The 24,287-nt window shown below is 38.8% G+C and overlaps 1 protein-coding gene across 1 annotated transcript in view; it reads right to left on the reverse strand.

The window, feature by feature from the left end:
• Positions 1-22,700: 22,700 nt before the first annotated feature.
• MALRD1 (MAM and LDL receptor class A domain containing 1) overlaps positions 22,701-24,287 on the reverse strand; it is a 279,653-nt gene continuing 278,066 nt past the window's right edge. Inside the window, exons 41-42 of the mRNA XM_014945933.1 lie at positions 23,523-23,579; positions 22,701-22,817 (exon numbers count right to left, since the gene is read on the reverse strand). Of these exons, the coding sequence (XP_014801419.1) occupies positions 22,707-22,817; positions 23,523-23,579 (168 nt within the window). The 3' untranslated portion in view covers positions 22,701-22,706. The remainder of the gene's footprint in view (positions 22,818-23,522; positions 23,580-24,287) is intronic.

Consider the following 24,287-nt stretch of genomic DNA (forward strand, 5'->3'; position numbering starts at 1 on the left):
TGGAAATTAGTCTCATTATCACTCTCACGTAGTGATAAAGGGGTTTTAAGGGGGGGGGGGGAGGCATTAAATAGAAACATTTCAACAAGCACGGCAGCATGAAAAAATAACAAAGTTTGAGGTTAAACAGAAAGTGTAACACAAACCAGTTTTGATTCCTATTTGAGTTTTGTAATGATTTTAAAAGAATGGAATAGTTTCTGAAATGGGACATCCTTTCAAAATGAGAAACCATAAAGTTCCAGCTAAAGTTCAATTGTTGGAACTAGAGATGCTTCAAACATATTCTTTCAATGAATCAGCCTTTGCAACAACAGTGACACAGGCACCGGCAACGCTGCACCAAACAATGCCTCTGCCTGCTTGCGATGGGGAGCTCTGAGGACATCACTCAGCTTTGAAAACCACAAGGCAGCAAAGCCCAAAACAGGGTCTGAGACTTCCAAGTCCCACATCCCATCCTTGCAACTCCAGTAAGGGCTGTGGTTGAGACCCTTATTCAACATGTGTCCAGTACAGTGACAGCTATGGGCGCAGGAACAGAAAAAGAACCAAAAGGCTCCCTGAACGCTTGTGACAGGGCCAAGTTTAACAAAGAAGTTCATATTCCAGTATAGTACTGGTCAGCAGGCTAAGTTAAAGCCAGAGGAGAACTGAAAGAGGCTAAAGGATGACACAAAAGAAAAAGCAAGCAAGGAAATAAAAGTGAAAGTAAAAAAGCAGTTTTGCCAGTGCCATTCCTCTGTTGCTGTGACGGAAACAAATATATACGGACGTAAAATTGGGTGTGGTGAACCAGACGTGAACAGCAGCCAGGCCTTCTGTCATGGATGGCCACAAGGAAGGTGGGATGGGCAAAAGAGAGAAACGGCAGCTAGGGCAATCGATTAGGTCTCATTCAGCCAGGGCCATGGGGCTCAGCACAGCATGATACTCAGAATGGACACATTTCTTGGTGGGTATATTGGTACCAGTAGTCACTGAAGTAGTTAATTTAAAGAAAGCTGATGGAAGTCTTTAACTAGAACAAAACTTTTCAGGTAAAGTTAAAACCCAATAGGTTTCAAAAATAGCTTTTCGGTGGCCATATTTTCCAAGAAGGCCACCTTTATTAGGATCTGAAGAAGCATACCAAGCAATCCTACACTAAGGCCTTTCTTACTCATGATCTGGAGCTGGTAAGAGGGCCTGAGTACTTACTATAGCCTATACAGTTGTGAATAGAGTTAACTTTTTTTGATCACTTGAGACCAAAGAACAAAATCTGCTGCTGGGCACAGCAGGGGAAGTCAGACAAGGGTTGGGACTGGTGTTATAAAAAGTAATTGGGTTGGGATTAGGTTTTAGGTCAGCAAGCCTGGGCAAACTTTAATGCCAGAATGATTTTAACAAGTGCTTAGCTGAGACAACTGACACAGGAGTAGCTGTGGCCCAGGCCTTCTGTGGAAGGTCAATGCCTGGTGTTAATTATGGTTTTGGGGGGAGGGGCCAGCTGCCACCAGTAGCAAAAATTTGGGAGTTAAGTCCTGAAAACAACCAACACATTTTTGTGCAGTGGCCACCGCAACACAACAACCTGCTGCACATCCATCAGCTCGTTGCCCATTTGCCTTTTGCCAACTTGCTTGCAGATGAAACCACACCACAGTCTGCTCTCACAGGCTGGGCCAGAAAGACCTCTGTTGCTTGGACTCCCACAGCTTGGTTTGTTACGGGCATCAAGACTGTGCCACATATTTAGAGTGCAGCTCATAGACGGTGTTTTTTATCCTTCACTTTGACCCCTGGAATAAATCATAGAATCATAGAATCGTCTAGGTTGAAAGAGACCCTTGGGATCATCGAGTCCAACCATCTACCCTACTCTACAAAGTCCTCCCCTACACCATGTCCCTTAGCACTGCATCTAAATGGCCCTTAAACACAGCCAGGGATGGGGACTCCACCACCTCCCTGGGCAGCCTGTTCCAATGCCCGACCACTCTTTCTGTGAAAAATTCTTTCCTAATGTTCAGTCTAAACCTCCCCTGTTGGAGCTTGAAGCCATTCCCTCTCGTTCTGTCACTAATTACCTGTGAGAAGAGACCAGCACCAACCTCTTTACAGTGTCCTTTCACGTAGTTGTAGAGAGTGATGAGGTCTCCCCTCAGCCTCCTCTTCCTCACACTAAACAGCCCCAACTCCCTCAGCCACTCCTCATATGATTTGTTTTCCAGCCCCCTCACCAGCTTCGTTGCCCTCCTCTGCACTCGCTCCAGCACCTCGAGATCTCTCTTGTATTGAGGTGCCCAAAACTGGACACAACACTCGAGGTGTGGCCTCCCCAGTGCTGAGTACAGGGGCACAATCACCTCCCTCTTGAACAAGTGGGTCCTTTACAATATAGGAACTATGCAGTACAGAACTTGAGTTTCTTCCCTGCCGTATGGACTGACGTTTCTAGGTGTAGCTGTCACATCTGAGCCACGAACCAGTGATGATGCTGCATTGGGTCATGCCACAGGGAAGAGGCATATTTATCCCTCGACTCATGTTTTCCCCTCCTCACATGTGTTCAATCCTTTTTCCCTTCAGCGCAGTTCTCCATCCTCCTGATCCTCTCTGGAGTTGAGCCACATATCTGAAATCCAAGAATCTGTTCTGAACTCCCTATTCGCATCCCCGTCTCCACTGTACAAACTTTGGTTTATGTTGACCTTTCCTCTTTCTGCAGCATTTTCCCCACTCCCCCTTAATTAAACAAGTCCTGCTTTTGTTCTGGACCTATGTATATATATCCTTATGTGGTATTTACATAGGGTAAACAAGAACAACAGTCCCATTAGACAATATGTGCTCTTTTCTGAAAAAGAGTATAGCATTTTGCTGTATTAGAGCTCCATGGTTTTTTTCCACTATCAGTCTAACGTATCCCTTCATATCTCTTCTGCAAAGCTGTTGAGAGGAATCTGAACTGCTTTCAAGGAGCAGTTTTGAAGAGTCTATCAACTAACAAGATAATCATCAAACCTCACTAGCTGGCACAATCTAGCCAAAGACTGTAAGTTTATGCGAAGGTCCATAGCATTTTCCTCTGCACAATTTTAACAAACAGGAGAATTTAAAGGCCCAGATTGACATGGAACACTTTGGAAGAAACTTTCTCAACTTCAAAGAGTAGAGGAGGAATTTTCAGCTGTAAGACAGTCCTGTTCCTGCATCCTCTGTGGTCTCCAGAACTTCATGTAGAAATAGCATGTGAATACCCTGGAACATGCTTCAGAAACATACCAGCAGCCTGCATCCCCATCATGGACATTCCAGGATCATGCCAAGGTGGGCAAGTAGGGACCTGGCCAGTTGAGCCAGTCACAGAGGCTGCAGCCTGTGCAGACAGAGCATGGAGTTTGCCAGAGGTATTTTTTTGACACTGGTTCAATTGAACGGAATTAAATCACCTTCAGTACAGATCTACTCTGGCTACAAAGAAATGAGAAATACATGGTTACTCAGAAGCTGCGTTGTCTTATATTTCACCTTCGCATATTTCCCCTGTGTTGTGATTGAGCATCTTAAAACTCATAATAAATATTCAGTGTGTAGGCATGCACAGCAGATTTGCGAAATGCCACTGTGACTTGTGCTGATAACAGGCCTAAGGAGGGGATATACCTTCAAAGAAGAGTATAACCTAGCAAGTTTTCTTCCTTCCAGTCACTGTGGCAATAATTCCTTTGCCAGGGAAGAACTCTCCAGGAGCAGTTGGAGGCCAAAGCAGATTAATTTCTCCTTTTCTCTTGTTCTGAAGCGGTCCCTACCCTGATATTGCAGATTGAAAAGCTTTCTGTAGTGGTTCCTATCTCTCAGATACACAAATTATTTCCCTGAAGATAGGTATAGCCACTTGCCAGGCAATGGGCTTGCTCCAAGAAATAAGTCCCGAGTCCTTCTCTGACAGCTTCCACTCCTCTCTGCAATAAGGTTTCCCTGAGATTTGCCCCTGCACATTGGTCCAATCTACCCTGGAACACTTCAGCTCCTATATAAGCATCCAGATGTGATTCTTTGTGGCTTCCACATACACCACGGAGCCTGGCTGTGTGCCTAATAAGAGAAATGGTAAGCAAGAGCCCGGTGAAGGGTAGCACTTACTTGATGATTTTTCATGTCAGAAATCCACCCCAGCTAAGTGTTTATCGTGAGACTTTGATCTCAAAGATTTAGCTCTCCCTGTGGAGCAAAAGCAGATGCTTGGTAAGCTGTAGCTGTAGTCCTGACAACCCTTTCAAACGTCTAGACACTGGAAAGAGATGATTACATCCTCTTTTAAAGTCAACTGCAACAATTCAACGTGCTTAACATGTTTACCTCAGGATGACCCTATTTACACTGCTTTGTTTCATGGCACTGCAAGCATCTAATACTATTCAAAGATGAAAGGCGATAAGGTGGTTCCAGATTAAAAAAAAAAAACCAACACTTTTATTAACAGCAATAAATCTATCAGATGTGCTAGGTCACATATGGTCCTTATGTAGATTTTAGCATGGACCTAGAGATTAAGGAGTTTGATAACATGCATTTACAGCTAATATTTCTTATTTAAGAGTCTTGAAAATGTTAACACTTGCAGCAAGGCTATTTAATTAATGCTAATTGAAGAACACATTAAATCCCAGAGATAAGTCCAGGAAATGTCCAACATTGCTGCATTTACCTTATGCAATGTATTGAACAGGGGAAGAAAAAAGTAGGTTATTGTACTCATAACCAATGAAGAGCTATCTTAGTGTAGTCTTACAAGATAATAGACTTAGGAAAAGAGATCTGAAAAAAGAATTAAGGAAATTCCAGCTTAAGCAGCATTCTCAAAATAGATATAAGTTTTAAAGGTACTCCAGGACAACCCAGTCATGAAAACAGTAGATAGTAACATGCCAGGTCTGCCTCATGTCAGCCAAGCCACTGGAGGAGGTATGGAAGAAGTTTAGAGGTAACATGATTCAGGTCCACATTAACTGTTTCCCAGTTTTGTAATTAAGAACCTAAACCTTTTAGTTTTGGTAGAATAAAGCTTCTGATTTCTTTGTTAATCTGTTGCAGTGTTTAAAATGAGCTCAGGAAGTTCTCTCTCTGGGAAGCCAAACACATTGGTGTTGATGAAAAACCCTTTGGGTGCCTGAGAACTCAGACAAGTTTAGGAATCTCAGAAAATGTATCTAGTTCCATGCCAAATTGTGTCTGGATATTACCTGCAAGGGCCAAATTTTAAAACAAAGCTCTGAGTAAATGTGAACTATTCTTACCTCTGACAATGGCGAGCAGCTGACATCTTCAGGAAAACCCATCTTAAGGTATGCTTCTTCATTTTTGTTATGCAGTCAATTATCCAGGTCAAAGTACCAGCTCATGCAAAAAAAAATTGAGGTTACTGTTGTCAAAGTGTGGTCTTCAGCTTGATTCAGAAATGTTTTGTGCACTTCTTTATCAACTTACCTTTCTCCTAACATCTCCTAACATCTCCTAACAATCTTATTTCATGTGATCACTAAAAACAATGTCATGGTAGTATCTGTATGATGCCACTAAGTGAAGTCTTATTAAATCAATGGGAGTTCTCATTTTTCAGGAACAAAGTACAAAACTTCTGGAGGTATTTTAACGCTTAGTTACAATTTCAATTTGTTGCATCTATTTCATTCACACAATACTGAAAAAATAAGTCTTTAAAGAGATTGCCAGTATGGTCCTGTCACCGTGTATATACTCAGTATAAGAATCTTCTGAGATTGTGGCCTCTCAGTTTTATGCTTCACCATGAAGTCTGATCTGAGTTGCCCAGCTACAACCATCAAAGTTGCTCCACTAACCTTAGGAAGAATCAGGTCTTTTTACTTCTAGTGCACAATGAATATTGCATACAGAAGACAGACAGTGCATATGCAGATCACAAAAAAAGGATTTTTAAACTGAAAATAGAAAACAGCATCTTGAACTGGCAGCGTTTGAATCCTAGCAAACAATAGGAGAAAGAGGCTAAATTTTATTAAGTTTGGAAGCACTTTGTGAATTTTTAGGGACAGTTGACAGATGAAAGCTGTTTAACTCATGAAGTCATAACTCACAGTTTCTCCTCAACCCACACTGTTGTGTTGGCAACAAGCAGCTATTTAATAATATCAAGGAAGCAAATGATGCAAAAGAAACTATTCTCTTATGTTCCTTTCAGCAATAAAATGAGAAGTCTATACAGCTAATATCTTTGCACACAGTCTGAGGATTTTATCTTAAATTAATCTTATTAGGTATTTTGGCAGCTATAAATTTCCACGTTATGGAATGTACCTCAAAGATGAAGGTTAATCGGTGTCACAAGTCAAATTCTGTTCTGAAAAAGAAATTTCACTGCTTTATAATCCGTTATCCATTTCTTACCTCCTTTATTTTTTCTTTGCATTTTCCCTTATCTGTTTCTTTTTTTTTGTGCTCATGGTGCTTTGAAGCAAGGAAGCTATAAACTGTAGACTGCGCAAATAAGTCAACGTCAAGCATACTTAAATGATAGATTGTAAATCTTTGAAGTGAATTGTTTTTTAGAGGTTTGACAGTAGACTAGTTTCTGCCCAAACACTTTTGAAAGCACTCTAACTACTTTTTTTAATTAGATTTTTTTTAAGTTTTGGATACCTCTACAATTTTTTTCTTTAGGAAAGACAACAGCGTATTTTCCTGAATTCAGTATTTTGTTCAATGCTAACTGATACTCATATCAGTTCATAGCATTAATACTGTTTCTTTCAGTCATTTAAACACAAATAGGAAGAAGTCTTACATTCCCCATTTATCTAGACTCCTTGTAAGGTATAGTTACATTGGTCTGAATAAAAATTAAATGTGCAGGACCACAGGGAAAGGTTCTTGGTTAACATCATCCACATAGCACCGTGGTTTCAACCGCTAAGGTAATTTAGCCAAGTTAGACAACTGAACCATTATATGTAAAATTATAGCCTGCTGTGGTCTAGGGAGAAAAAAAGAAAAATGCATCTACTACTGGCCTGGGCCTCCTGATATTTTTGTCTGAGCTAGTTTACCCTAACAAACTGTAGAATATTTTCACTTTCTTCTATGGATGAACAAAAACTCCTCCTGGAAATCAATGTCAGAAGTCCAGCCCAATACCAGGCAAAAAGTTATCTGGTTACGACAGCAGAGCAAGATCTTCACCTGGTGTGAAGTGAAATACATCCAAGGGAGTTATGTCAGTTCAGTTATGTCATGTCAGTTATTTGAGCATCTGGATATTTTGGAAGTACACAGCTGGACTACACAGCCCTTCTCCAGAACACCCATTGGAATGAGTTACAGAGTTGCTGGCAGTCTGTCAGCAGGTGAAGGCTGGCCATGCAGGTAACAATTAGAAAACAGAAATATTCTTAAAGCCGACTAGCCTTTAGAAAATTGTCATTTTATGATTTCATGAAATAAATTAGCTAAGTCTAGCGCGTTACTGCACGTTACCTTTACTTTTGCCGGATAACAGTCAGATGAAATGTAATTATCAGCTAACATGACCACAACTGGAAGACTTTTACAGAACTGATTTAGGAGGGAAAAGGTGGGGCAGGGAGTTGTGAGGGTGCATGTATGTACATACACCTCTGTCTGTTGGAAAATGTGAGACCAGGCTTCTTTGGCAGCAATACAGTTGGGAGTTAATTCTTTCTGATTTGAATTTCAGACAAGTTTTATTTAGCATCTGAGTATGTGATATTCCAAAAGGTCATTACGTTATGACAGTTGCCTTTTTTTTGTTTTCCTTCAAGTAGCTACTGTGAAATACTATCAGCTCTCAACAAGATCTTAAGACAGGTTCTTCTTGTTATGTGGAAATACAGCAATGCATTCTTTTTTTTTCCTTCATGTTTTCTTTAGTAGATTTTTCTCTATTTCAGCAACTATAGACCAAGTTTGTCAAATGATTATTCGTGTCTGGTTTACTTCTCCAGTTATGGACCCTCTTGAGTAGAGCTAACTCTCTGTCTGGGCAGACTTATTTAAATTCAACACTTATTTCAGGAGTCACATGATAGCAGGTAAGAAAATTAAAAACATTCTGTAGAAATTACACATGGAAGCATGGATGTGATGTTTCTAAATCCCTTTCCTGCTTTTTGACAACTGTGGTTTGTGGACAAATAGTGATTTTCAAAGAGGAAGCTGTTCTAACATGTTGCCTTTCCTTCTTTTCCCATCTGCTAAACTGCATTTTCAAAACAGTGAATCTGCTTGAATCTTTCAATTACAACAAAATAAGAAGGAATTGTTGAAATTGTATTTTTCTTGCTGAAGTGGCAGCTATTTTCCAAGCTTCAAAGTTGGATTTTAGAAAGTTTTAGTGTATATATATTCTCTTACTTTCCACTTCCCTATATAAATCTCTTTCTACCTGCAGCTCTAGAAAACACGTATTCCCAATGCAAACATTCAGCTTTTCTAGTGCCTGAAAAATGGTAATGCAATTGTAATTGAAAGATAGCATAGCTGATAAGTGGAAAGGTAAGCGTAAATATGTTCCCTAAGATTAGTGGAAAGAGAGATAGTTACAAGTGGTCTCATTCACCTGATTTATCAAGGTTCTCAAGGAGATGAGACCTCTTAGCAGGAGAGGAAACAGAGCCAGAAGCTACAGCGTGAGCTTGCCATTCAGAAGAACTGGACTCAGTTCCTCCTTCATCACTGGCTCTTTGGGAGCCACGAGGAAAGCAGATCCCCCCTCCTAAATTAAGAATTGTCCTTACCTCACAAAGCTGTTGCCTGGGCCACGCAGGGAGGCTGTGTGGTCTGACACTGTGTTGGTAAGGGTGGCCATGTAATAAATGGTGCTATTCCCACACTTCAGAACCTGGGTGACCTGGTGTCTGTCAAGATGCAGGTCATGTGCTGAGGATGTCTTGATATTATTTTTTTTCTCTCCAATGATGTTTACATAAAGAGCAGGATTATTAAAACATTTTCCCCACCTTCCTCAAGTACTATTCAGCTTCCCTGCTTTGGGGTTTTTTTATTTGTTCCCATAATATTATCTCTCCCTACAGCAGTTTTCCTCTACTAAATCAGGTCATTATTCATCTCACTCTCCACACGTTGCCCTCTCTCCCTAGAGCAAGTAGAAGAGGCTCATTCATTCCATTTAAGTATGGAAAAACATTTTCAAAATGCTAGTCCTAACTGCTATGTCTTGGAATCAGCTTAATAATTTGAATCAAATCCTTTGTTCAGAAGACAAAAGAACCAGCAAAGAGGATAATAGATTATCCACTGTCATGTTTCATCTGGAAGTTATCTAAAGGCTGCTTTGATAACTAGAGTGAGAATCAGTGGTGTGACTAATGTAGCATCATTATATTGCTATTCCCTGTAACACACAGAGATACCAGGATCATAAGAAATACTGTTACAGAACATCCAAACTGGATGACAGCAATGAAGGAAACTCTGGCATTTCATCCACTGTATATACTGCATTGATATAAAAAAAAATATTTTTCTAGTAGGAGTGAGGTATTAGAAGTCTTTACACAAAACAGATTCTTTTCGATGATTAGAGAGGTTAGATGTTTTTAGCATAGCATAAAAGATTAATTAGGTGAATATAAGCATATGCATATTCAGACAGAAATCTTATTACTTAGTTGTGGTAACTATAATATGTACCTCTGTCAAAAAAATCTAGATGCTGCCCTTTAGGAACAGGGGTAAGCAGGGTGATGTGCTGTCCTGAGCTCTGCTGATGGCTGCCTGCAAGGAAACAACACCACTGGCCTACCACTTTACAGCAGGAAACTTGGTTTTCCTTTAATGCTACTCTCCTATCCACTTGTGATACTTTAAGTAGCTTTTAAGACCTCCCTGTACTAAACAATCAAGAAAAACCAACTTAATATTTCCAGTAATTTGTCAGACAAAACGTTTTCAAAAAAGCTCAACACAGATTTTGGCACTATCCTTGTCTTCCTCCTCCTGGTTGAAGGAGCTGTGATGAGCAATAGCAGGTATTTAACTCGGAATTGCCCTAAAGGACAGAAGATTTGTTAATGCGTCCTATTTGCTCTATGCATTGTATTTTTTATTTTCCCATCGCAGATTGCATCAAAACATCCACAACTCTCACATCCCTCTCAAAATCTTTGCAGTACAAAGAGAAGAATGAGGGTATTCATGAGAAGTGCCTCATGGATTTTGTGTTCCTGCATGTGGTGAATTGTTTTTGCCCTAAAAGTCAATCATTGCTCCTAAAGACTTTGATAGTGGTTACTTAAGAATAAGAAATGTAAGTTTATGCATAAAAATCCAGGAAATAGATCACAGTAATAAACTCCGGGAAATATTCATGGGCCAGGGTTCACCAGAAGTTAAGCAGTGACCCACAAATAATAGTACATTATGGTTTCCAATTCCAATATACTGAGGACAAAGAAACAAATTGATTTTTTTAAAGCTTTGAAAATTAAACCAACCACAATAAAAGTGTTTTACTACACATCAGCAAAAAAAAAAAAAACGTAAACCCTGCCATAAAAGCTATTCAAGTAAAAACAAATGTCACCACAGACACAGAAGACAAGATTCCGCTCTTCTTAATTCAGGTGATGCCTCTCTAGGGCCATCATTCCCTAATGGCTTCATTGCTGCAACTAACAGCAGAATTTGGCCTGGCCCTGGGGATCGGTGCAGTGTGACAGCACAGAATTGGCTTTCTCTTGGAAAAGAGGGAGTGTGAAGAAAGAGTTGTGAGGTGAAATAGAGGACAACATGAATAGAACATTTTCTTCCTAAGAAAAAGAAAGTTAAAAGCCCCATTTCAATCTAATCACGCTGCTTTAAAAAACTCAGGATAGAGTACCAAAAGCCAACATCCATGTCTAAGGCATAACCCACAGTGTCTGCTCAGCAGCCCCTCACTGCCCTTGTATACAGCACGTGTCACCCACCTCTGAGTAACACAAAACCACGGATGGATTAGTCCTGCGTTAGCAGTCCTTTAATCTCAGGCCACCATTTCCCCTTTTGCAAGGAAATCCAGGCCCAAGTTCAGCCTCTCTTGCAGGCTCAACCTGCGTTAGGCCTGTCACGGGCCAGGTCTCCTTCCCCACCAGACTGTTCCAGCCACCCCAGAATCACCTGCAGGATCTTCACCCATCACCTTGACACAGGCTGATTTGCAGTCTTTTATAGCAGCTGCCCTTCATCAGCTGCTTGGTGGGGAGGTAAGGGGGGGAAAAAGAGCAGATTGGGGTTTTATTTAACCCTTCCTGGGTGGTGGTTGTGGTGTGAAGTGTATGTTCTTCATCAATGTCTTTGGTAGTACCAGTTAGTGTGACTGGGGGTAGAAGTTTCTAATTGTCAGCTAAGGCCAGTCTGAAAAGTTATACCGTTTAAATTATAATCTGCAAAAAGCCCCACCTGTGGCTGAAATTATTAAGGCAGCAGGAACAGAGAGCTCAAAGGGACATCATGTGATTGACCCGCATTGGTACTGGTCTCAGTAGTTGTTTCTTGAAATCAGATGTCACCATCTTCCTACACCTGCAGCTCACAAAGAAATGTGTGACTTTCAGGGAGGATGGTGTGGTAAAGGTATTTGTTGATGAAAATCTCAACTATCAATTTATATCTTTTTTTTACCATTGCTCAGAAATATCAATGATAGAAGATCTCGTTCTACTTTTTGATTGATTGCTGTGATTATGAAAACAAAGTAATTTCCCCAGATCTTGGCTCTGAATTGATAATGTATTAAAAACACTGTTGAGAAAGTAATTGCATTTTAAAATGCATAAAGCATGTGCAAATTTGTGTTTATCTGTGTGAATTCTTATGTGTGTGTATTCTAAGTTTAGAAACAGAAAAAGAAGAAAACACCGGTCAATGACAAAAATCATGTTTGTTCTGAGTGCATGGAGACATGTTTTGGTTTTAATAAGGACCCAAAATGTACCATCTGGGGGGAACTGTATAATCAAAAACCTATGCCAAACATTGTTCCTTATACAGTAACATGTAATTAGGTTCCAATCCCTTCTCTCCCCTTTATTAAATAATGTACAGCACAAAAATAATAATAAAAAATAACAATAAAATGCCTGGATACTCAGGACTGAAGGCAAATAAATGTATCTTTTAGATACTGTAATAAAATCTTCTATTAGATATATTGCTAGCACAGCATCTCAAATTGCATTTTAAAAATATACACCCAGATGCCAAATATAGTCTTGTCTGCTGTCAGGATAGACAGATCTTTAATCGTTGCAGACACAAATAAGCTCTCCAGAATTTGGTGTATTTTATACAATAGGTTGAATTAACCCTGCATAGTAAGGCACTATGCACTTCCAGCCTTTGCTAAAGGGAAAGGTATAGACAAGTATACATTGTGTGGTCTGGATTTGCATTTCCAGATGGCAGTATCCATCCAGATGGTAGCACAGGCTACTTGTTATTTATTCTAGCAACAAAGACACCTGCACTTTTAAGTTTCAAAGCTTTTTAGGAAAAAAAAAAAAATCCTTTGTCATTTATTACTACTAAGATAAATCTTTGTTCAGTTGGATCTCTTGATGATGTCAGCTGAGGACAGTAGTTTTATAAACTGTGAGAACCAAGGGGAAGTGGTCTTTTACTGGTTTGTGGTCTTCAGCAAGCGCTGGGCTCAAAGGAGCCAGAGCAAAGTACTGTGGTTACTGCTCCACCATGGAGCACGTACAGCCCCCAGCGAACGGTCCTCTCCATCGGGACCCAAGACCACTTGAAAAAACTGTTTTTTCCATGAAAGAAAACACTTTTCAATCACTAGTCTAGAAGATGGAGTGCCTCGATTCAACTCCTTGACCCCAGCGTGTTTCTTCTGTGGGCTTGGGCAAACCCCTGTGGTGCAGACTTACAAACAGTGTCCCAGTGGAACAGGGTACACAGTGAGTGAGTCACCACTCTGGAGAAGGTGGGGGAAAGTCCCCCACCAAATTTCCCTATCAAGCAAAGAAAGTAAGCCAGGTGTAGAAGAAGATGCTTCTCACCAGGCAGCACACTCAGGAGAAGCAATCAAGCCAGCTGCTGAGAGATTTCAGAGGAGAAAGGGGCACCTCCCTTCTCAGAGCTCTCCAACACTTGGCCACCTGCAAACCCAAACGATAAAAGAGATCCCCTTCCTAGAGTTGATTTTGGACAACAAGTTAGTTCCCTTAAAGTCTGTGATGAGGGCTGGGTTGGGTCTTGGAGTCTGGTCCTGGCTCCTGAGAAGACATGCGTTTTCTTTCAAGGAATCAGTAATGAAAATATATGAAGCACACGAACCAGAAATCCAGACCCGTGTGCAAGGATCTGGTTTTCTGGTAATGAATCTTGGATTCACTCCAAAAACACGTGTTTGCAAGAGATTTTTGTGGAGTTTGCCCTTAACTATGTACTTTTCTGAAAAGGTATAGATACGGGTTTGACAGTTATTTTATTTTTCCTTCTCACTCCTTTTCACCAGGTAAGTAACACAGTTGAGGAATCCATAGCTCACTGTTCTGAGATAACTAACCACCAGGCAATTGTCCTGCCCGTATTTGTGAACATGCATATTCCTGCACGTTTGAGCCTCACATGAGGGAATGTTCAGCATGCTCTGGTAACCAGACCAGTGCTGGAAGACTTTATGAATTAAGCCAGAGACGTCGCAGGTCTCAGGCAGGATATTTGGCTTTGCCTGCTTGAATAAAGTCATCTGAACCCCTATGTTGCATTGCGTACGCTTAATCCTTGTAGCCAGAGTGGAGAGTGAGATCCAGACCTTGGACTCTGCCTCAAATCACACATTGAAACTGAAACTCAGCTACTGACTGCTCACCAGACAATTTAATGGACCATTTAGTAAGGATCACGGATCACAGAGTCACGGAATTGTCAGAGTTGGAAGGGACCTCTAGAGATCATTTAGGCCAACTCCCCTGCTAAAGCAGGGTTGCCCAGAGCACATCACTCAGGACTGAAGATTACACAATACTCGGGATGGAGAAGCTTTTGGATATTATGGTAATAGGGGCCATGAGAGTTCTTTAAACAGTTACATGTTTAAAAGTTAACACAGTTAACACAGAATATCTGATTTTTTTCACAAAACTCCCTGACTGAGAGCCTGTGGCAGAGTGTAGGGATTAAAGTATGCTGCTCAGGGAAAATATCTGTATGGGGCAGGTCCAGAAATTATTAATTCTGATTTCCATCTCTACAGCTAAAATGGCTTAGCACAAATGTAATACTGCTTTCAAAACTGAAGCAGATTTCCTTCTTTGGTAGCTGGACATTTCTTTGCTAGTTAAACAGTATGACATTTGTTTTTAGGGAGTGGGATAGGAGACAACCATGGATTGTCTAGTGGCTGCAGCAGTTGGGGACCTGCTCTTGTTTTCATTTCCACACTGGGCTTGGGCTGAGCCCCACATAAGGGCTCTGCTCTTTCCTCTTGTGGGAGCAGAGGCTCAAGGGTCTGGTGGATGCAGCTCTGGGGCTGTGTTGAGGAAACAGATCTCCCACATGCAAGGTGCACATGGAGTCCACACCAGCTGGACGCAGCTCTGGGGAAACAGATCTCCCACATGCAAGGTGCACATGGAGTCCACACCAGGTGATGTGAGATGTATGGAGGTGAGGGTAACTATTATTGAAAAGGAAAAACCTACTTAGCCTTGAAACATTTAAGAACTTCTGCTTTAACTGCTCAGACCTTTAGTGCTTAAGGTAGTTAAGAAGTAAATCACAGCAATGAGATTTAAGGATGTATTCCAGTAAAGCTTAAACAAGTGCTTTCAGCAGATGCACGTGTGTTTAAAAACTTTACTCAGTTCCCCCTTGAACAGAACTAGTCTGAGTAGTGTCATTTACTGTGGTTACATCTCATTCTTCATAACTAAAACCTAACTTGTGCTTCCCACCATTTTATGGACATTAAAGAGAAGATGATGGGCACTCCAACTTTTAGGATATTTAGTTAGACCAGCCAATATTTATCTATTACTACTTAGAAAAAGCTAATTTCATGTAAGAACATTTCAGAATTTTGTGTTTCTGAGAAAGTATATTCATATTTTGGCATTCATAACACCTTGTAATACAAAATTAGTCCCATCTAAGACTACCCATGATCAAGTAGAGTATGATGTATTTTCTAAACAGAGTTTTTGACAACTTATAATGGTGACCCTAATGCCATAAATAACTATGGCCATGCTTGTCTTAAACCATTTGTATAACCTTGATTTTGATGGGACTGCTCTGGGATCACTGAGCTGTTTAAAATGAAGCATGAGCTAGGTACTTTGTTGAAATGTGGTTGAGGGAAGCCTTGATAAAATGATTCGTTGGCATCGTCCTTGTAGTTTCAGAACTAGTATACCTATTCTTTTTTGATCAATCACAAATACATTGTGCAAAAGTACACTATAAACCAGATCATTGAACATGTAACTACGTGTTGCACATAACTTTAGGATCTATTTCTGTTGCTTTTTAAGGGCTGCCATTAGTGTTTAACAGCAACAATGTGTAGTGTTACTTTCCATTGAAAAATGATACAGAAAATGTTATGATTAACAGAAAATAACTTTAAATAATTATTAGTCAAACCAAGTATTTCTTTTCATTAGGCTTAAAATTACATTTAACGCAGCCCTCTAAATATAATGGAAAATACATATTTTGTAAAATATTTATGCATAATACATAAAATGTATAAATATAAACAAGAACAGAAGGTAGTTATATATTATGCATGTAGGAAAATTAAAATCAGCTCCTTTAGAATTTAGATTCTGAGGACATTGCTAAAGGAAAGAATTTCACAGGGAGCTGTTAAACATATACAGATAGAATACATCCTACAAGCATCACTGCCTAAATTTTGCTACTAGATAAGATGTCTTTAGCAGTAGTGGGGTTTCTTCCTCCTTTTTAAATTTGAACTTGATTGTTAAGGTTAAAAGTTCTCAACGTGCAATACGTATCACCGTAGCTCAGATTAAATATTCTGGGCATTTCCTTTGGGCAGTTTGCCATTGTTCTATTGGATTGGAAGTTACAGCAATTTGACTGGTATGTCTATTAATCTGTTTTTTCCCTTAGCTATTGAAAGCAAGTATTGTTGTGTCTGTACTGCAGCTGAAGTGGTTTTGCGATTGAAAACTTGCGTGTTTGCTTTCTGCTTGCACAATGATCTATTTTGATACAGAGTTCTGTTGACTGCTGCATAAAGTAGCAAGTGCTATCACCAAAAAAAGTACAGCTTTACTAGAATAGCAATACTTCTTTGTTAAATAGAAAAGGCTGTCTGTGTGATTTACAGTGCTGGCAGTGTGTTAAATGTGTCACGTGGGTGCCAGAGAAGGACAAAATATCTTCTGATGTACAGGCTCCTCCTGGAAGTCTGCTCTTGGTCCTACAAAAAATGTATTTTCTATTTTGACATAACATAAATGGAAAAGTGGTGTGATGTACTTTTGTGGTGCACTGCAATTCTATAATAGTTAGTCATTTCATAGTATAAAATAAACATACCAATATACACTCACTATTCACATATTGTTAAGGTCAGAATGTGTCATGAAACTTGAAGCCAAGTGGAGAAAAAAGGTTAAATGAAAAATAATTTCTCCTAAGGGGACTATTTCTTCTCTTTTCTCAAATGTTTCTTGAGGAATTTCAATTTACTATTTAAAACACTCATTAAACAAGTTTTTATTTAGCATGGTACTGTAGTTCTCTGGAACACTGCTGGCCCTTTGGGCAGCACTTTCACATAGATTAGGCCATTTTAGAAGATTAAAGACAAATCCAAAACAATCTGTCCCCATCAGGCAGCGCATAGCACTCATTTCACTCATGGTGTCCCAAGATTGCATTAAGGTAATGGAGAAGAACAATAATGCTTCAAATGTCTGTGTTGGGATGTTTTAGGTACAGTTCCTACAACATGGTTTGGAACTGTCTGAAAGTGATTTGATCCAATAATGCAAGTCTCTTCTATGAGAAATGGCAATGGGACATGGCTGAAGCAAAATAGGTGATTATTTAAAACACTGAAACCAAGGTGCCTGAAGCTAGGACTTTCAATCCAAATTTTGGCTGTTAAATAAGAGTTTCTTAGTGTGTCTGGAATTTCTTGAGGTCCTAGGGCTGCACTTCCCATTGGTTTCAGTAAGATTTATAGGCAATTGAAACTCTTGAAAATCAGATGACATTATTCAAGATAATCAAGGTAGTAGTGCCTGAGGGCAAAGAAAGCCTTGAGGAATTTGCAATACCATATATAAATTAGAGACAGTATAACAGATAAGTATATGTTTCAAGCATGATTGAAACAAATGCCATATTTGTTCAAAAATCCTTTTCCCTTTCATGTAGGAGAGACAATAAGTGACGGGTTGAATTACCAGAGAAAGAGCATAGGAAAGAGGATAAAAAGGGAGATATGAAGATTGAAAGGCTGAAAAAGATTGAAAGTTTTAAAGTTGAAATAAACAGCCCATTGGCACAGGAAACAAAAGTCCAGCCAAAAGCATAGACAGTTCTCTGAAGGTGCTTGTGTTGGATGTACGTTGCTGGTGAATGCACGTGTGTTGCTTGCCTTTCCTCATGGCAGCTAACATATGTATATATATATATATAAAGACGTGTATACGTATATATACGTGTATATAGGTTTATGTCAGAATATAATGCAAGCTTAATTTAAAACTTGATTAATCAGTATCATGGTAAAAGAAACCAAAGCTGTCCCTATGACATCTTCAGTGAGAGATTTTATGTTTTCTCTTGTAAGACTCTATTTAAATAACCATATTTGCAAATTATCTTTTCGGTTTTAGATAAAAAGTTGTACATCAGTCTGAGATCTGTGTATGATATGCACTGGGTACCACTAATGTTTTAGTTTCATTTCCAGAGGACTTTGAAGGAATGTATGAGGTGGTGAGTGAGCTTAGTTGCTATTTATAGGAGGATGACAAGCTAAATATAAGGAGTGAGCCCACATGTCCCTGTTCATAGACAATGTTCTATGTAACAATTTTCCACCAGAGATTTTTTCCAGAATTCCCATCGCTACTGCAAAACACAATTTTTGGTCTGAATCGTTTTAGTGGTTTGGTTTGGTTTTTTATTTCCTCTTCCAGTTAAATGCCTTAGGAATTTTCTTAGGATAATTTGCTGCAAACTTAAAGAAGGAGCATGTTAGTTTATTCTTTGATTTTTATCTGTAAGTAGGAAGTGGGCCACAAACAGGATAGAAATGTGAAAATAATAAACTTGATGCCTAGATATCTTACTATGCTGAATATTTATTCAGTTAATTCTCTCCCTTACCTCTCATAATTCTCAGTATGTTGAATATTTATTCAGGTTAATTCTCTCCCTTACCTCTCATAATTCTACTCCATACATGTTCCAAGACAGTTTTCCCGGAGTTGAACTGAATAGGCATTCCCATGTATCTACTTTTTGGTAGAAAAGTTAAAGTGAAATACAAAGACATACAAACAGGAAAAAGAAATATCACATTGATTGATTGATTAACACATTCAAAGGAGGTTATTGTGAGTTATCAGAACTTTTCAACCTGAGCATCCTTTGGCCACTGAATTTTCTCAAGGGTGTCCAGAGAAACCACCTGCAGACCAAGACAGCTATATAGAAAGTGCAGACTAATTTAAATCTTTTTATATTCCAGATATTCTAGATCAGTATCAGTACAGAAGTATATATATTGGAGTATATTGATAGGAATATATTCCTTTATCTTTTTTTTTTGCTTTGTGTCAAGAGCAATTTTGCATATAGGCTCAGGGCAGCGCATAACCCTGAGAGTCCTACTTACCTCCTTGAGTTATTTTATTACATGATTAATCATGTTGTTACAATGAATACAGCTCCTTTTTACAGAAAGAAGAGAATCATTATTAACTCCCTGACAACACTTTACATGAATCATGTTGCATACTTTAACTACTAAGGTAGGTGGAATACACAGTTGCACTGGAGACCAATTGAAATATAGTGCTTGTTAATGTCCACTTCTGGCTGACTCAAGCTTTACAAATTCATATACCATACATGTTGTAAAATACTTCAAATACTTCATAAAATCACAGAATTATACTGTTTTACGACCTGCATTAAGTGGTTAAAAAAAAAAGAAGAAAAATGAATGGCTTAAAGAAGTAGGACTCTAAATTAAAGACTAAAATGAAGAACAAAATGAAAATAGCTTTCTTTTGAGAAAAAGGAGATTACTTATAATTACCTTTAAATTATTTAGACTTAGCAACCCAAACTTTCAAAATATGCAGAAAATATTAAAGCACTAGATTATCACTTCTTTTTTTGTTGTTCTCCATAGCTGTATGCTAATCATTGTGCTGAGTGTGAACTGGCTTTTTCCTGCCGTAATGATCAATCAAAGTCTTTATTCAGGGAATGATCACATAATTACACAGAAGATTAAAGAATTCCCATGAATAATCTGTGCTCATTTCTCTCTGTTAAACCCATTTAACCCAGTTGAGCATGCCTCGCTAACTTACCTCAGAGATTCACATTTTCATTGGAAAAGTAGAATACCTACCCTCCCCCCATAGCTGATAACTTTTTCTGGCTTCGTCCTGTTGCTTAAACATTTCCCTGAACTTGATCAGACCTCCTCCAAAGCAAAATAATTTGACATTGTTCATAAATAAAAGGACAAATGAACTGTTTTTATAAAGAAATGGTCAAAAGGAGAGATACTAATTCAAAAATTCATTGAACTGTCAGAAAGGAAAATTATTTCTAGTAGTTGGAACCAATGTTGGGAGACATATTTTAGCTTGTGATCCATGGAGGGCCAGAGGACTGTGAGAAACTTATCATCACATCACAAGCTACTCTACTTTAGCTACTAGAACCCCATTCTCACCACTTGAACGCTCAGGTCAAGCGTCAACGTTCTTGGATCCTCTTCTTGGCTGAACACTATGTTGCACCTTGGCCATATTAAGATGAGAGCAAAAGTAGTGTGGGCTTATAATAGATCAGCAAATATACTGTATGATCCTGGTGTGATTAAGGTTATGTTTTGATCTATTCCATTCCCCCCACCCTTAAGATTCACCTTAAGCAGCCTCATAAAAGTGACATGCAAACCCACCAGGACTAACAGAGACTAGTTTACCATATCTTAGTTGTCACATATTTAATATCCTATAGAAAAGCACACCTATTTTTTCGAGCATGGAACGTGTCCCTAAAAATTATTATGTCTGCAGATGGTGAATTAAAATCCAAATATGAATATTAACTTGTTTGGCATTTTTGAAGATCTGTCATTGGCTGCTGCAGGACCATGTATCACCACGTGTAGCTACCCTTGTGGTCTACAGGGGCTATAATATAAGAGCTACAGGCAGTGAAGTGGTGACAGTGTAGGAAGAGTTTGGAATGATGTTATTGCACACATTTTTAGTAGTGTCTTTCCCTGCTTTGGTGCATTTTGTACTTCTTCACCTCCACACAGTGGAGAACATTTTCCTATTCACAAGTCTTAGTAACTGACTTGTACCTTGGAAAATAAGGGACTATTTTTAAGTACTTAGCATGTGTTTAATTATAGCCTACGGTAATCTATGTGGAGCAATGCAGCCCTCAATGGATTTTTCTGCAGAAGTGTTCCTTTTTATGTTAACTTACATGTGAATTCTCCCCACCTACTTCTCCCTCTCTTCCCCGACACAAGCTGAAAATGAAAGACAGCTGTCAGGTTTTGACAGACGCATTACTGCACGTTACATGTACACACTGAGCTCTTTTTGTCCAATTTATACAAACAGAGAGAGGTCTGGAAAATGTCTGTGTGTAAGAGAGAGTTTGTACGTACACTTGTAAGGAGGATTATCCAGTGAGAATCTCCCATAATATAGACATACATTAATGAAATTTGAGTTAATCAAGTAAGACAGTTTGAATTGGATTCATGTTATTAAATCTAGTCATCTCTGTTGCAGACATCATGTCCAGCCTCTCTACACAGTCAACAGAAAGAATTAAGAGCTAATAGAATTCCATTGACTGCACTCTAGGGTAGGCATGTACCTGAGGACAAGATTAATTGAACCCTTGCTATTTTTCAACTTGATGGCTACCAAGACTGGGCATTTTTTAGGTGACTCTAGTGTCCATATATGGCAGCAAGTCCAATTAAGATGTACCAGAGCACATTCAAGCTCTGAAGGTTGAACCTGAGAGGCTATTTCCAGCTGTGTCAGATGCAGAAACAGGTCATGAAAAAAATCAAAAGCTGTGCCTGACACCTCTGCCTCAACTGAGCAAATAACAAAGAAACTATTAGGAGGACCTGAGGATACCCTTGGCTTCAGAATGATCTCAGCAAACATATGCCCATGTGGCACAAACTGGAGACAGAGCTGAATGAGGATGATGTTGTCAAGGAGGAACTGGGTCCCACCATCACCATGGAATCACAGAATTACAAGGAGACTTATGTTGGAAAGGACTTCTGGATGTCATCTAACCTATCCTCCACCTCAAAGCCAGGATAACTTCAAAATTAGATCATAAGATTGATAGATTTTATTGTCTTTATGTTGTTGCTGGGGAAAAAGGGCATGGATAAGGGAAGGTCACCATCTGCAAGCACCTGGACTACATCCATGAAGATCTTAATAATAATGGCCAGCCCAGCAGGAACACTTAAGCCTTCAAGCTAAAAATGACAACCATATTATTCAAGTAGGCATTATGGAAGATGACATATTGTCAGGTTATTTAAAGTGTAAACGCTATTACATGCTATGCCTGATATCACAGAAGATGACACTCAAAATTAGGAGGCAATCCAGAATTCCTACTCCATGTCTTTCTTATGTAGGCATGGGACAACATAAGTTTCAGCTGTGTGGGAGGTCAGGCTATTCAGCCAAAATAGTTTCCTGAACATGCTAGTTTCCACCCTCTGTAAACCACTAAGCTAAATATATCAGTAGCGCTGTGGTAAGCACTGCAGAGCTGACCAGGAGGGAATTTGGTCAGATACGGCTATCAAGGTTAATAATAAACATATTTTTTAAAAGTAAGTGTACATACCACTATGTCACATTGATGAATCATACGCTGAGCTGATATGCAAATTCATGATTCACGACCATCTTTGATTTAGCTCTACATGTTTCTAATTATATAGATTTTTCTATTGCTTCTGCCCCTTGGAACACCAAAAAAAAAGAGCCATTTGAAATCCCTTTCTAACACCAAATTACAGAAATATTTAAGTCATAATTTCTGAAATAATAGACATAAAATTATGATTCCCAAACCCCCAAAATCTGGATTTGATTAAACATTTTATTAACATACTGGAATTTGAACTGTACAAATGTAAAATGTATTCATAGTTATAGTTACCAATCTCTTTCTGCACCAACAGAAATGACAGAACACTAGAAGACTATATATATGTTTACGTTTTACTTATGTATGGATTCAATTTCTAATATAAAGTTATTTTCTGAACATAATTATTTTAATATAAGTTATTCTGTGAAGATTTATTCATTCATATTGCAAATGCTTCAGTATCATGACATACTTTCAGATTTTAGAACAAATCTTCAGGCAGAGAGTTACAATTAATATTGATCCTATTTTCTGTCTATTTGCAAGGAACTGCATAATTTCTCCATGTCTTCGGATACTTCACCATAGAGAGGATTTGGAAAAGAAGTAGCATTCGTGTCTTCATTAAACGGACACTAAAAGAATGAAATTTACAAACCAAGTCATTCAATTTATTTGTTAGAATGGACACATGAATGGCTGTAAGTTCATTACAGAAGTAACATAGATGTTAAGTTCAGAGAAAACTGTAAAATCTCTAAAGTTTTTAGAGCAGATTTTCAGCTGATAAAAATTAGCATAGGTCCACCAAAACCATTATCTGCCACACACACCACATCAAGCCCTTAAACATTCTTCTGCATCCATTCCCACCTTTCTTTTACTTGTTTTCAGAGCTCTTGATCTAACACACATATAGCATTATTTTGGAAGAATCTGTGTACAACAGTGCAATGCAGTGGGGCACTAATTGTGGTAATTTAAATGACCAGTTCTACTTTTCTTGAATAAGGAATGTATGAGAAAAGAGATAATATGAACTCTTCAGGTAATGACTTCTGAATGACTGAACATTTTCTTCAGCATCTGCCTTACTGGAAAGTTTCAAACTACTGGATGGTTTAACAAGTAGCTACGGTAAGCAAAATTAATAAAATTGCTATTATGAGGTTCTTGACAGCCGGTCCAACCCTGGTCATCTTCCTCACATTTCCAGAGGTGCTAAAATTATAGCAATATACCATTGACTTTAAGTGACTTTTTTCCCTTTCCTCTGCAAGTGAATTTTATTTAAGCTCAACACATATCCTACTTTAGAAGAGAAATGTGTTATTACATACCTCTTGCCATGGGGAAACACTGATTTGAACAGCTGGTGAGGTGGCATACCCAGGAGACTATAAAAAGAAAAAAAAAAACTGCTTCAGCATATTTTTAGCAAGCTGTAAATAATCTGAAAATATCGTTCCATGTGGCTGTCTGAGGAACACACTCTATGGATCCAAAACTATGAGACAATATTATAGGTAAGTGTGTGGCAACACCAGGCCCACATGGTTTTGGTGTTCAGAAAGTTCTAGGGAGAGTTGTTATTTCTTTACGAAACTGAGAGACACCCACAAGTACATAATGTGAGTATTCAGCTGGACAGAGGAGCTGTTGCTCATGTTTTTAGATATCTTTTGATTGATGGTACACCATTCAGAGCTAAGGCTCATCACATTCAGAGAAAACTCATAACTTGTTTTCCCTTTTAAAGGAAGAATTCTTGAAAACATGTATTTTTCCAGTCCTAAAGAAAATAGAAGAAAATCTGGTACAGCACTGGACTTCAATCACAGTGCCTGGGGCTGTCTTCTATGAAAATGTGTCTCCTGATGCTGTGCTTCTGTTTTCCAACTCGCTATTAAATGAAGCCTGTCAGGAATCTATTTTAACTAAAATAAAAATGTCCTGATAAATCGGACATGATTGTGATGGGAATGTTTCCAACTTGGAGCTCTCACAAACCCCAACCTGTAAGTGAATTAATTTGATCTAATGTCTCTAAAATCAGGTGTAAGGAACCTTTTGTAGAGAGTAAATGGCATGTCATAGTTAATCCT

This window comes from Calidris pugnax, unplaced genomic scaffold (assembly GCF_001431845.1).
Source record: "Calidris pugnax isolate Ruff unplaced genomic scaffold, ASM143184v1 scaffold19, whole genome shotgun sequence".
In the NCBI taxonomy this organism is placed as follows: Eukaryota; Metazoa; Chordata; class Aves; order Charadriiformes; family Scolopacidae; genus Calidris; species Calidris pugnax.